This window comes from Pyxicephalus adspersus, chromosome 3 (assembly GCF_032062135.1).
Source record: "Pyxicephalus adspersus chromosome 3, UCB_Pads_2.0, whole genome shotgun sequence".
NCBI classification, from domain to species: domain Eukaryota; kingdom Metazoa; phylum Chordata; class Amphibia; order Anura; family Pyxicephalidae; genus Pyxicephalus; species Pyxicephalus adspersus.
The window spans coordinates 65122637-65138081 of NC_092860.1; the positions used below are offsets into that span (position 1 = coordinate 65122637).

The 15445-nt window shown below is 40.4% G+C and overlaps 1 protein-coding gene across 1 annotated transcript in view; it reads left to right on the plus strand.

Annotated features, from left to right (window-relative positions):
• The window catches only part of UNC13A (unc-13 homolog A), a 192199-nt gene that overhangs the window by 99568 nt on the left and 77186 nt on the right, over positions 1-15445 (plus strand). The window contains exons 26-29 of the mRNA XM_072404972.1: positions 4407-4540; positions 5075-5160; positions 6878-7004; positions 7865-7961. Of these exons, the coding sequence (XP_072261073.1) occupies positions 4407-4540; positions 5075-5160; positions 6878-7004; positions 7865-7961 (444 nt within the window). The remainder of the gene's footprint in view (positions 1-4406; positions 4541-5074; positions 5161-6877; positions 7005-7864; positions 7962-15445) is intronic.

The window sequence follows — 15445 nt, forward strand, 5'->3', positions numbered from 1 at the left end:
AAACCCTGGTACAATTTGCTTCAACAGGGGAAAAAAATTCCTTCCTGATTCCATGAGGCATTCGGATGTTACCTGGATCAACAAATCAACAATCACTTTTATTTTTACTTTAATGCCTTAACACCTAGTTATATTCTGTGCTCTAGAAAAACATCCAGCTTTTTCTTAAAGCAATCTATAGTAGTTGCTGGAACTATTTCCTGAGGGAGCCGATTCCACATTTTCACAGACCTTACAGTGAAGAATCCCTTCCTTATCCAGAGCTTAATCTTCTTTTCCTCCAGACACAAAGAGTGCCCTCTTTGTTCTTTGTAATGATCTCAAAGTAAATAATGGGGGAGAGAGTTTTCTTTTTGGACCATTTATATATTTCTACAGGGTGATCATATCCCCTCTTAAACGTCTCTTCTGAAGGGAGAATAGATTCAGTTCAGCTAATCTCTCCTCATAGCTGGGCTCCTCCATTCCTTTTATTAGTTTAGTTGCCATTCTCTGCACTCTCTCCTAATCCACAATGTCCTTTTTGTGAACTGGTGCCTGAAACTGAAATACATATTCCAGATGTGGTCTGACCAATGCTTTGTACAGGGGGAGGATTATGTCTCGATCTCTGCAGTCTATTCCTCTTTAATACAAGAAAGTACTTTGCTAGCTTTAGATATTGCAGCTTGGCATTGCATGCTGTTATTAAGTCTATGATCTACCTGATCCCCCAGATCCTTTTCCATTTCTGACTCCCCCAAATGTTTTCCCCCTGAACAGTATGAAGCATACATGTTGTTAGCCCCCAAGTGCATAACTTTACAGTTATCTATATTTATTGTCATTTGCCACATGGCTGTCCAATCAAACAGTACATCCAGGTCTGCTTGTAGATTATAGACATCCTGTATGGACCTAATTCCATTACATACAGTAGTTTGTTGTCATCTGCAAACACAGAAATGGTACTTTTAATCCCAAACTCTATATCATTTATAAAGATGTTAAAACTAAAGGTCTCAACATTGAACCCTGGGGTACACCACTAATAACCTTAGACCATTCAGAGTATGAATCATTAATTACAACTCTGGATGTTGTCCTTAGGCCAGTTCTCTATCCATTTACAGATTGATTTTTCTAAACCCTAACTTGCATATTAACTGTCTCTGGCGTACAGTGTCAAGTGTTTTAGCAAAGTACAAGTACACTATATCAACTGCTACTCCACTGTCTACCTTTTTCCTTACTTCCTCATAAAAAGAGAGTAAATTTGTTTGACAACTTCGGTCTTTCTTGAAACCATGCTGACTTTCACTTACAATATTATTTTCTAGCAGAAACTCCTCTATGTGGTTCTTTATCATACTCTCTAGGACCTTTCCAACTATGGACATTAAACTAATCGGTCTGTAGTTACCTGGTAATGACTTTGCTTCCATTTTGAACATAGGAACCACATTGGCCTTACGCCAATCCATTGGAAATAATGGCTTTGCAATACCCGAGCTCAGCTCCTTGAGGACACGTGGATGTTATCCATAAGGTCCTAGTGCTTTGTCAACCTTAATTTTTCTCTTTTTTTAAATTTTTGATTATATTCAGTTACCAACCCAGCGATATCCTTTAAGGGGCCTACATGCTCACCTGATCTGATATTAAGGGGCCTACATGCTCACCAGGTCTGATATTTTTGCTATTAATATATTTAAAAAAAAGGGGGGTTGCCTTACTTTCCTTTGCAATCTGTCTTTCATTTTAAAGTTTTGCACATTTATCTCCTTTTTACAACTTTTGTTATATTCTTTAAAGTTTTCAAATGATGAAGGTGATCCTTCATTTTTATTTTTTTAGAATTCCCTTTTCTTATTTCTTATGGCTTTTTTAACCTCAGCTGTGAGCCACATAGGTTTGAATTTTGGCCTCTTAAACTTATTACCCATTGTAATTTTTTTTTTTTGCAGTATGCTTTTGTAGAACAGACTTGAAAGATTCCCATTTCTGTTTAGTGTTCTTTGAGGACAATATTTTCTCCCACTCCAAGTCACAAAGAGCCGCCCTTAATAATGAGAAATTTGCTCTCCTAAAATTAAATGTTTTTATCTTTCCTGTTTTTGCTTCTTGTTTACAGCTTACATTAACCACCCGACCGTTACACCCGACTTTTCTCACTACCTAATTTCCCTTACTTACCTGGTCCCCGCTGTGATGATCCAGCGTCGATCGAAAAAAAAAATACTCACCTTCTCCCCGCAGCTCCTCCGGACACGTCTTGTATCTTCTTGCTGCACCTGGCAAGTGCAGTGACGATCACCGGGGTTTCCCAGTGACGTCACTGCATGCGTCCGTGCGGGCGGGAGGCGAGCGGGAAATTCATAATTTTGTATTGAGTTCCTTTGCATTGAACTCAATACAAAAAAGCTGTATTGAGTCCAATACAAAGAAATCCTTATATATTATATATATAATAATTATATATATATATATATTATATAGGCTACTGTACATTACAATATACACTATTTTTTTTTTTTAAAGATTTTAAATATTTCGGTGAGTTATGCGGTAATTCGTTGTAATTCGGTGAATTATAAGTAATTATTGAGTAATTTGGTGAATTATAGCCTACAATCTAAAATAAATTTCCATGCAAAAAATTTAACACTTTTTGCATGGAAGTACAGAAGTTTGGAAAGAATTAGAATACCCACCGTTCATAATATGGGGAATAACCTAAATAATTAATTCCATTTGCATCAAATCAGGTAGGCTTTTCACCACATAGTTGATGGCAGATCTAACTGTGATGCTAACCACATTTTGAGGTTTGCCCTATTTTTAACTACACAAAAGTTGGGATTCTTTCTTAACCTCCCGACTGTTAAGCCCGACCTTGGTACGGGCTAAAAAAAGTTGCTATAATGGTTAACCCCGAGATTTTCCGTAAATTGAAATCCCCACTTACCTGGTCCCGCTGTGCTCATCCAGCGTCGTGTTCGTGTTCCAGCGTCGTCGTCCGTCGATCTCCCTCTCCAGCGTCGGGTGCCTTCTCCTTTACCAGCAGGACCGGTAAGATGCCGGCCGGCGGACCACAAGATGCCGGCCGGCTTCTTACCTGGTCCCGCTGATCGTCCCGCGTCGTTCTCCTTCCAGCGCCGGGTGCTCTCTGAAGCAAGAAGCCGACCAGCGGAGGAAAAAAAAGCCGGCCGGCTTCTTGTGCGCGATGACGTCGGCGCGTGTGCGGGAAATTCAAATTGAAACTCATTCATTCATTTTGTATTGGATTGGATACAGGAGTTTGTATTAAATCCAATACAAAATGAATGAACGAGTTTCAATTAAAAATAAATACAAAGTATGTTTTTTGTATTGGATTGGATACAGGAATTTGTATTCAATCCAATACATAATGAGAGTTTAAATTTTGTTCTCATTTTGTATTGGATTGAATACAAAGTCCTGCATCCAATCCAATACAAAATAATAGAATATATATTTTTGTGGTTTGTCTATAGGTATGTGACGTTGGACACTAGGGAGGTGTTTTAGAAAAATATATTACTATACAGTATACCGAATTATCGCATTTTCAGTATTTTTCATTTATTTATGTATTCTTGTTTAAGCTGAATTTTGTGTTTTTCCTTTAATTTTATTAAAAGTAATTTTTTTTTTTTTTTTACATGATTGTGTGTTTCAAACATTTTTTATATTCATTATATCTACTAGACCCCTATTCGGACATATTTCTGTAAGTTACAGGTCTACAATTTAAAAAAAAAATTCATGAAAACCTGTAACGCTTTTGGTACAGAAATCTAGACCTCAGTGTAACGCTCAGGTGGTTAAAGCATGACAAAGTTATTTACAAATAAAATAAAATGCATTTCAAAATGTAGTTCTACCTTGGTGTTGCCTAACTGCTATTTGGTGCAGATCAAAGGACAGTGCACAAATATAATATTCACCAAATAACCATTGTGGGTGATTACCACTGGTGCATGTGTTTTAAAGCAGCAGTAAACTTATTCTTTTTTTCCAGAAATGATGACATCTTCCCTGGTCCTTCTCCTGGTCTTTAGCCATCCTAACTGTCCTGAACAGAATGGCATAACTTTCAAAGTGTCTTTTGCAATAGACAGCCTGTCTGCATGCTTAGTCTAAATAAGTTTTACCAACATTTATCAGTGAAGCTTGTAAAAATCTATTTGCTGGCTTGGTTTACACAGTGGCCACTCTCTATGCTCTTGCAGCAGAAAGCTAGACTTGAAACATACAGCTGTTCTTTGTAATTTTTTTCTAGAAAGACTAGAATGTATGAGGTACAAACAAGGTATACTTATGTTTGAACTGTTTTTATGCATGTCTGATGAAACCATAATGTAGGGGGGATTGTTAGTTATTAACCTTTTTTCTCCTTGTAGAATAAAAAGGGGGAGGTTCCCCCAGAAGAGCAGGGGCCAAGTATCAAGAATTTGGATTTTTGGTCCAAACTAATTACATTGATAGTGTCTATCATAGAAGAGGATAAGAATTCATACACACCATGTCTAAACCAGTAAGGCTTTAGGGATTCATTTTAACTGCACCTATATTTAGCATGTGGTCATTGTGTTTTATTTAATTTTTATTTTCATGTATTTGTTACCCACTATTTTAGATGTGTGCAACAGTGTTGTGATGTATAGAAAGAATATTTGGTATGTTATGTGATGTGATTGTGCTAAATTGCAAGCTGAGTTGCAAATTGTCAGTGCATACCCAGTAAAATCATTGCATATATTGAAATTTTGGGGAAAAACACCTAAACCAAACAGAGAAGTTAGGCACATGTTACCAAATCACGACTCAAAGTGGGGGCTATTTCTTGTATATACTAAAATATTCAGTTGATCAGTATCCAGTCCTATTTGGTGTCAACCGAATCTTAAATACAATACAGACAAATATAGATATGTCTTACATTAATTTTTCTGCCATTTGAAAATTCTAGCATCTAGAAAGTTTGCTTTCATTGTTACACCTATTATTAATTTTCAATTTAAAAAATTTTTTTTTCTTTAAAACCTTATTTCAACAACTATAATTTCAGATTTCCCCAGGAACTAAATGTTGGAAAGATTAGTGCTGAAGTAATGTGGAGTCTGTTTGCTCAGGATATGAAATATGCCATGGAAGGTGAGTTTTCAGCATGAGAATTAAAATAATTGAGGCTATAAATTTATATATAATGCTAAAGACTACATAGCCTATTTGTAAAAAATGAAGCAAGGGAGAAAATTTTACTTTACTGCTGGAACCAGAAGTAGTTTATTATTTTGTAAATGTAACTGGAAAAATTAAGCTATGGGTAAAATCTTATTTTTCACTTACTTTGGGACCTACTTTTTAAATGTCAACCCTAATATGTAGTGATAAATATAGATGACCGTCTATGCCAAAAACTGTTTTTGTTTTGTTTTAATTTTGGATAGAGAAAGGACAGGGAAGAAATCAACTCCAGTAGTAGCGTCTATCAAGAGCCTCTTTATAGAGATTTACCCTTATCCCAGGGATACAAACAAGAATAAAAAGCATTATTGGTCCCTATGCACCCTGCTGTTGAACTATACATAACACTAGGAAACTGGCATTTTCACAAGGGGATCAACAATAGCAGCATTCATATTCTTTACTGCATAGTATGTCTTTAAAAAATACTAAAACATTTACTAAACTATACTATTTACTATTAACTTTACATAAAAGGGCATGTTTACTTACCTGTGTTATAATTTTTGCTAGCTTGTTTATTATATTACTCATACCACATTTACACAACACTTTGGTTAAGCCTGCTCAAATTTTCCCAGGGTTTAAACTGAGTGTTTTCTATTCATTCCAATGAAGTCTACAACAGTGTACAAGAGTGTTTTGTTGATGGGCTGTACACGAAAGCATCCTGCAGCATTTGGAGTGTTAAACAGGCCAAAATTGACTCTCAGATGCCCAAAAACGCCTCCTAAAAGACCCAAAAACGCTTAAGAATGTCTATAAATTCTCCAAACATCAATTTGACATTAATGGGTATTTTGGGGCATTTGAGAGGCGTTTTCTCTTATTTTATTCTTCTCTGCCACATACCTTGATTTTATACGTGTTTTTTTTACACCTAAAAGCTCATACAGCACAGAAGCTGTATGGGCATTTATAGGCATTTAAACTTTATGTAAGTGTAGACTTAGCTTTAAACAACTGTTAAAGTTGTGCAAATATTTTAACAAGACAACAATAAATATTCAGACAGTGCCTAAATGATAATGTAGTGTGAAAAAATAAAAACAGCCTTATCTTTGAAAGCTGGTATTGCTCCTAAATAGGAAAAACTAGATATTAGTCATTTTGCTAAACTACCCCCTGAAAACTAGAGAACACTTCATGCACTTTTTTTTTCAGCTTTATAGTATTTATGGTTTTCCTCATACTAAATTACAAGTTTAAATTGGATTATTACTATTTTATAAGATTTAAAGGTTTTAGGTTATAAAATAGATCACCTTTTATTTCTTCTTTTTGAGTTATGGTTTTATTAGTGTGCTTAGAATCATTATCACGTCTAAATATTTATTTCTGGTTTAACTTCAGTTTTTAAACAGATGGCCTCATATTCACATTAGGCATACTTTAATATATTGCAGAATTTATAGTTGACGCTCCAAGCTGCACAGGTTCTAAAACAGCAAAAAAAAAATCCAAACCCTAAATCTTTCAAATGCCATATATCACATGATTCCATATTGAAATGTCTGAATTATCAAACCAAAAAACAAGAGTAGATTGGGCGAACCACTGACAGAATCTTTTTTTAACATTTACTTGTTGAACAATGTACTTATTTGTAATATTTTTTTCATAGAACATGACAAGCACCGTCTATGTAAGAGTGCAGACTACATGAATTTACACTTCAAGGTTAAGTGGCTATACAATGAATATGTGACAGAGCTTCCAGCATTTAAAAACAAAGTGCCTGAATATCCAGCGTAAGTTACGTGGTGCTTTCAGAAATTACTAAATAGAATAAATCATAGCACATGCATATGGTCTTTTTTAGTATATCCACCAAGTTATTCTGTTCTTTAAAACCTCACCTGAGGCAGGGTAGGTTGTGTTGTCATTTGTGCCTCTTTTGGGAAGATTTCTCATTACTTCTTATCAAAATAGGACATAATAGGAAGTCATTCCAAAAAGAACTAATTTTTTATTGCTGTCAACTTGCCTAGAGTTCTTGTCAAAATAGAAAATATTGGGATGTCATTCTTCTTGCTACTATAATTCATTAATTAATTTCCTGGTATACACAGATTATTAAGTCATTGATTGAAACTGCTTTTAATAGGTCGCAATCAAACCAAAACCTGGCTACAATTTTAACTCCTTCCTACTCCATACAAAAGCAAAACAATGTTTGGTTGGAATTAAACATAAAATATTGGTAATAGTATTACACAAGATATTGAAGGTATTGATTTGTGTACCATACATCCATACATTGTCACAAAATTCCATCAGAATAATATATTTTGCCTAAAAACTTCATATAAATATATTTATTTAAATTAATTTACCGGTATGTATGCTTTTATTTTCTTTTTCTCCTAGGTCTTATTTTCGGGGTAGGTCTTATATTAGGGCAGGTTTACAAAATAGTGCTAGGTCTTACTTTCGGGGTAGGTCTTATTTTCGGGGTAGGTCTTATATTAGGGCAGGTTTACAAAATAGTGCTAGGTCTTACTTTCGGGGTAGGTCTTATTTTCGGGGAAACACGGTGTATATAAATATTTCTAAAATAGTCTGTATCAAAATTAGGCTCACTCAACTAAATTCTCTTCTGCTTTCACAGATGGTTTGAACCTTTTGTTATCCAGTGGTTGGATGAGAATGAAGAAGTTTCCCGTGATTTTCTTCATGGGGCCCTGGAGAGAGACAAAAAAGATGGGGTCAGTATTACCTTAAAAATGTTTTTAGCATTTTAATTATTCAATATCACCTACATATTATATTATCTTCTATTTTACTTCTCCAAATTAACGTGATGTTATTTGAAATTACTTTTTTTTATTTTATTTTTCTTAGCAACTAACATGTCAAGAACAGACATTTAGGGAATAGTACATATAAAAACCACAACAGATTACCTAAATATTAAAGGTATAACAGTTATAACAGATTTGGCTACCAGTTTAACCGGATGCGTGGTCTATCTCAGGCCATAGATAGAAAAGGAAAGCACTGTTGTATACAGTTGAATCAACATCCTGACAGGTTGGGAAATTTTTTTGGGAGATTTTTATTGTAAAGTAAGGTTACAGATGGGGGGAGGAGTGCGGGGGGAAGTGTACGTAAACCTCCTTCCAGTTGCAGTGGCCAAACGTAGTGTGTATCTAAGTAGAACTAGAATTAGTGGGTAAGAGAGGGCTAATATCTGATACCCTTTATCCTGAGGGCAATGCCAACATATTAGGCATAGGTTTGAGGATGCATTTTTCAAAGAACTAAAGGGGAACTATACCTCCTGGTTAATAATTTGTACAATAACTTTTGATATTGATTGCTAATAAGGGCCTTATGGCTAAAGTATAAAAGACACCCCTTCTGGATCTTATTAAAAGACTCATTCAGATCATGCTCCCGTTTGTTGACAAAAGTCAGGGTCAAAAGATTAGTTGAGAGATTAAAAGTTGGTAAGTTAGAGAAAGTGCACCCCTCATATGATCAGGAGACTTGCAAAGCTGTTCCAATGTGGACAACAGCCTGTTGAACTGCTGCGGCAGTGGAAGAGACTGTAACAAAAATATTTTAGCTGAAATACCCTCCAGAACCCTGGCGAATTCAGGCAACACTCCAACCCTCTGCATTTGCAAAACATCTGGCCAGGAATCATTATGTGAAATTATGCCAGGTGAATGCCAGGTTTGAATTATTTAGAAGACTCTTACTAGTATTTTTTGTTTTAAAGGCAATCAATAGACAAACAAACCATTACCACTCTGCCCCCGGATCCTCTATTCAACAGCCTGCAAAATCATCTGCATCCCTTTAGCCATGAATTTTTACAATTCTCGACACCCCCTGCAAGAAACTTAGACTGTGCACAGCTGAAAGGGCTTCTGAAATCTATCCTGGTATTGGGGCTGGGCCTTTTTAAACTTCTCCAATTCCAGGCTCAGGTTGCTGGATCCTCAGTGCATTTCCCGCCTCTCTGCCAGTAAGTTCTCTGTTTTGATTCCCTGGACTTGACCTCGGTCTGCCGCCTGTCCTGACCTCAGCATTTTTCTTGACATTGCCTTGTCTGCTGCCTGCCCTGACCTGATGGCCATTCCTGCGTAAACCTGTGTCACCCTCCAGGGGATCCAGCCACAAGATATTCTTCTGGGAATAGCTTACCATTGGATGGACTCTAAACAAACCTCTGAACTTACAATATCTGTACAGAAGTTCAGAGAGGGTATTACCAGCTGGAGAAACGTATCCAGTCTCTGACTAGCCCTCCAGCCTCTTTACCCAGTGCACCACCATCACCATTCCCTGCTCTGGAGCTGAAGGTACTTTTGCTTGCACGCTTCTCTGGGGGAGCTTCTCTTTCACCGTTGGTGTTTTGACACTCAATGGAACAATGCTGCTTTGAAACACCAGTTTTAAATTGGCCAGCCTGAACAGCTGAAGGATGAGCTGCCACGTGTTGGAATACCAGATTCATTCAATTACTTCATCCTACTCACTACTCAAATTGACCGGCGGGTCTGTGAATGTCAGATGGAGAGGATGGAGACACCTTGTTTTTTGCGGGCTCCCCCACAACCTGCTACCTCTGTGTCCATTTCTACAGAGTCTCCTCAACCTGTTGCACCTTAGGAACCTTCTTAACCAGTGTAGCTTGCAACTGCCCTGTCCTCCCCGGGGTAAGAACTGAGAGAAGTTCTACACTATTTTCTCAGGCCTGACTACTTCCTCTGCTCATATGTCACTCCCTGTCCTTGCAGGGCCCCAACAAAATTGTTGAAGTCAGGGCCATCATTGATTTTTTGAATTTCTCAGAATTTCTCTGTCATTGTGTCATTGTGTCTTCACTAAGTTTACAGGTTCTTACCTTTACTTGGTCAAAGGATGCACAGGAGTCTTTTAGGAAGCTGAAACAGCTTTTTACCTTGGCACCCATTCTCAAGCATCCTGATTCTTCTGTTACCTTTATCTTGGTGGTGAATATCTCAGAGATTACAGTAGGCACAGTTCTATTACAGCGCTTTGGCCCTAAGGCCCTCCTGCCTCTGATCACTTTTTTTCATTGAAGCTAAGACCTGCATAGAGAAACTATGATATCAGCAACTATGAATTATCAGCCATTAAAACTTCTTTTGAGGATGGGCACTACCTGCTGTAAGGGGCCACTCATCCAGTCCTGGTCCTTATGGATCATAGGAATGTTCAATACCAGAGAACAGCTAAATAACTTGGTCCTGACTTTTTCTGACACCATTTTGTCTACAAAAAATTTCCTGATGGTTCAAACAGGCAGGTTGTAAGGGCCGAGCAAGCCAATTCTATCCCTGATCTACAATGGAATAGTGATCTACTAACTTATCAGGAAAAGATCTATGTGCCAAAGGATCTCCAGGTGACAGTCCTCGGATCCTGGCATGACTTTCAGTTAGCCGGGCATTTCTGCATGTCGAGGATGCTAGATTTGATCTAGATTTGATCTTTCTGGTGGCCATCCTGTAATACCTGTGAATGCTCCAAGAGTACTCCATCTTCTTCCCATCCCAACCCACCCTTGAAGTATGTTTTCTGTCTTCCACTTTATTGTGGAACTACCTCTGTCTAAAGGGTAAAACTCGATGTGCTAGTGAAGACCAGGGGGTCACTTAGATTCCGTGCCTCAGGTAATCCTGTGTCACCTGCCAGGGGAAGGCAACCCATAACACATACAGTACAATTAGAAATATTGTATATTGCATATTCAATCCAGTGTTATCAACACTTCCATTGACTTAATTGATTATCCCCACCATTACTTTCAGTTCTGTCTTTTTCATCAGAAAATTTCAAAAGCAGTGTCCTCCGGAGCCCATTTTAACTGGGCACACCACGCTGCACTTTTCAGTAACCACCCGGCAGTTTCTGTGTGATATCAGAAATCATATAATTTGAAGACAAAATCAGAGTGTCAATCAATGGGATGACAATCAGGCATGAGAGACTGCTTTGTTTAATGAACGGGGACCCAGCAAAGCCTGATCACACATACAACACATTTTTGGATGTATATCATGGCTCGAATAAAGGAGGTGTCTGAGGAGCTGAGGAAAGGAGTTTATGCTAATAAAGCTAAAGAAAGGTAACATAGCCATTATTTCTAATTTTTAGAGACTCTTTAGTCACTGTCATGGTACTGATGGATTGGCGTCAGTGTGGTTCCTATCTTCAAAGGGAGCAGAGTCATTACTAGGTAACTACAGACCGGTTAGTTTAACGTCCATAGTTAGAAAGGTCCCGGAGAGTTTGATAAAGAACCACATAGAGGAGAAAAAAATTTTGATGAATCAGTTTCGCAAATTGTATTAAAGTCAATAGGTTGACTTTAAACATTATTAGCAAACCCCTATACATGTTAGAACCACTACATTTGCTAGGTATGTGTAGGAGAACAGTGGCAACAAGGGAAAAAAACAAAAGTTTCAAAAGACCTTGTGGTTTTCCAGGAAATTGCAGGCAAAGTGACAGCAGGCAAAAAGGATTTTTGCATGATGGACAGCGTCCAGAAGGCAGCATAAACAATAGGACATTGAGAAAGGGTGAACTGAACCCACTAGCAGCAGTCTCTGCTGTCAAAACAGCAGAAGAATGCATTGCTATTTAATGTACACACCCCTATTTAATTTATATAGCTGCATAATTTGTTTACGCTATATAAATCCTGTTAAGTTGTATTAATAATTGCTAGCTGGCATCATGACCTGGATGAGGTGTTAGGAGGGCCACCCATGAAGTTGCGGACAAGTAGCGCGGTGACATTAGGCAAGAGGATGGAGGACCAGAGACGGAGCGTTGGTCGGCGAAAGCAGTAGCAGTGTGTGGCCTCTGGTCAGCTATCGCCAGGGAGACCACATTGGTAAGTCATGGAGAGCTGGGTGTAGTGCATCGTCAATGCCACTCAGAAGTGTGTTAAACAATTTTTGTGAATGGAGTACTGACAGGCAGCAGCAGCAGGAGGAGCAGGAGTAGGAGGCTGTGGGCCCTAAGACGGAGCAGTGAACGCATTAGTAACTGGCATCTAGAGCTGGGTGTAGTACATTGACAATGCCATCCACCCAGAAGTGTGTAATGCAATTTTAGTGAAGGGAGTACTGACAGGCGGCAACAGCAGGAAGCAGTGTGCCCTGAGACCGAGCTGGGACCGCATTGGTAACTGGCATCTAAAGCTGCGTACACACTTCCAATTTTTATTGTTGGAAATGAACGACGAACGAACGACCGATTGGCCAAAAATTGTTCGTAAAAAAAGTAACCAACGACGCCGACGAACGAGGATAGTCCTTGCAAATGAACGACCGGACCGGCGGATTGGATTGGACGACGATTGTTGACCATCTATCGTGTGTACGGTCGTTCAGTGATCGTCCATGGTCTGAGCATGCGCGATGAACGAACGTTCGCTCACTTCCTGTGGTGCACGTCACTTCCTGTATCGTTCAAACGATCGCATCTATCGTGTGTACAATATCTTTGAACGATCGTGTCGTTATCTGTATGTACAGGATCGGTGCCATACGATCGTTCGCAGATATCGTGCAGGATCGTTCGTCGTTCGTTTGCCAACGATAAAAATTGGAAGTGTGTACGCAGCTTAAAGCTGCGTGTAGTGCATTGTCAATGCCACCAAGAAGTGTACAGTTTTAGTGAATGGAGTACTGACAGGCAGCATCAGCAACAGCAGGAGTGAGAGGAGGAGAAGGTGGGCCCTGAGAAGAAGCCGGGACAGCATTGGTAACTCTCATTTAGGGCTGGGTGTAGTGCATCATCAATGCCACCCAGAAGTGTACAGTTTTAGTGAACAGAGTACTGATAGGCAGCAGCAGCAACAGCAGGAGGAGGTAGAGGGCCCTGAGACGGAGCGTGGACCACATTGGTAACTGGCCTCTAGAGCTGGGTGTAATGCATTGACAATGCCACCCACCCAGAAGTGTGTAACACAATTTTAGTGAATGGAGTACTGACAGGCGGCAGCAGCAACATCAGGAGGAGGAGGCGGTGGGCCCTTGGACAGAGCTGGGACCGCATTGGTAACTGGCATCTAGAGCTGGGTGTAGTGTATCGTCAATGCCAACCAGAAGTGTACAATTTTAGTGAATGGAGTACCGATAGGCGGCAGCAGCAGGAGGAGGAGGAGGCGGTGGGGCCTGAAATGGAGCGGGGACCGCATTGGTAACTGGCATCTAGAGTTGGGTGTAGTCCATCGTCAATGCCACCCAAAAGTGTGTAATACAAATATCTGAAATTTGTGAAGGGCCAGACCCCAAGATGTTTTGTGCGCCAGCACTGTTGCTGTGGTTTGAGGTGCAGGAAGCAGTAGGAAGGTAGACCATATTGCTAGTTTGCATCATGAAATGGATGGCATGAATGCCAACCCTCAATCTTACAATACTTAGCTGAAAAATTAGGCAAAGGCAATGGTACCTATCAGTGTGGCAGTACTAGGGGTTTTCATCTGCAATTTGTCGGCCTCTCAGAAGCAGCAGAAATGTAAAGTATATTGCTAGCTGGCACAATGGCAAGCATGAGGCAGGCTCAGCTGATGGTTAGACTCAGTTTGTGATAGGCAGCCACCGACTCCACAAAGGAGCAGTGTTGGTTCACAGAGGCATTTTGGTTGGCCAGTGAGTACTTGTGTCAATCAGTGACATCTGCAGTGCAAATATGATAGTTGTTAGTAACCCACCTTTTGTTTATTTTCAAAAAGGTGAGGCGATGGACATTTTCCAGCAACAATTGTGATCGGTTGTATGTGACCAATCTGCCAGCGGCACTGAAGGTTCTTTCGGACAGAACACTGGATGCAGGGCACGAAAGAAGCTTGATGGCATACTGTGCCAACTGTAAGCAGATTTCAAGCCTGTTACGCCAAAAATGAATGGCGTCACTACTGTCAGGACAGGCATCCCCCTCATAACTGCTGTCATCAACACGTCAATACGGTGGAGGCGGTGTCCGCCTGAGCTCCTTGTGTGGAATGTGGTGTGTGGAACTCCTCACACAGGCGGTCGCAAAGTATTCTGCTCAGGAGTGTGACCTTTTCTTTCCTTGTGCTGGGTTTTGTCTTTGTAGCGGTGATCCAGAAGGGTGGCCAGCCAGTAATCATTCTGGTTTTTGATGCTGCAAATGTAGCAACATGTGGACACACATATGAATGAGGGGTTTCCTGGGCTCATCCTCCTCCTGTCTCTCAGTAGGTGCCAAAACATCTTCCTCCTCATCACCCACCTCCTCATCTTCAAGCTGCAGCAGTTCCTTTTGTTCCATCGCCCGCACAATGCCTGGGGCGTGAGCATAAATGCGGGTTGGACAGGTCCTGTCCAGAAGCCCCAACATGGTCTCCCTCATCATCATAATCATCTTCCTCATCCTCCTCCTCTTCCTCTTGAAACTCCTGATGCTGGCCAGTGTCCCTTCTTGCTCCTCCTGATGCTGGCTGCGCTATGGAGTGTAATGTCATCCTCACCCTTCTCTCCCATTTCTTCTCCTCCTTTCCCATTGTCACCTTCCATCAGGCCACACAGGGTATTATCAAACAGAAAGATGATGGGTATGACATCGTTCCAGCCTGACCGCTCCCGACAACATTTGTGGCCTGCTCAAAGGGGGCCAGTACCTTGCACTGCGTCTCCATCTGGAGCTGGTAAAATAGCTCAGTTGTGTGGCTGTACCAAGGGCCCCGCTGCCTCCATGCACCACGCTGACCAAGTAATGACGGATGGCTAGCTTTTGCTCACACAGACGCCGGAGCATGTGCAGGGTGGAGTTCCATCTAGTCACAGTGTCACAAATCAGTCTATGCAGTGGAAGCCGCTGGATCTTGCTAAGCGCCACTGCGGCAGTAGGGAATCGCTGTACATGGCTGCAGATGGCGCGAGCCTGTCTCAGTAAGTCCTGCAGTCCTGGGTACGTGCGGAGGAACTTCTGCACCACTAGGTTCAGTACGTGCGCAAAGCAGGGCACATGTGTTATGAGGCCCATGCGCACAAGGTTGGCCCCGTTGTCGCACACTACGTTGACTGTTATAAGCCGGGAGGGCGTCAGCCAGTCCTCAACCTCTCTGTGCAAAGCGGACAAGAGTCCTCTGGTTGTGTGACAACGCACGTGCTTGAGGGAGTCGTAGTTGTCGTGCCGGATTAACCACAGTGTCCTCCGCTGCTTGCCTTTCAGG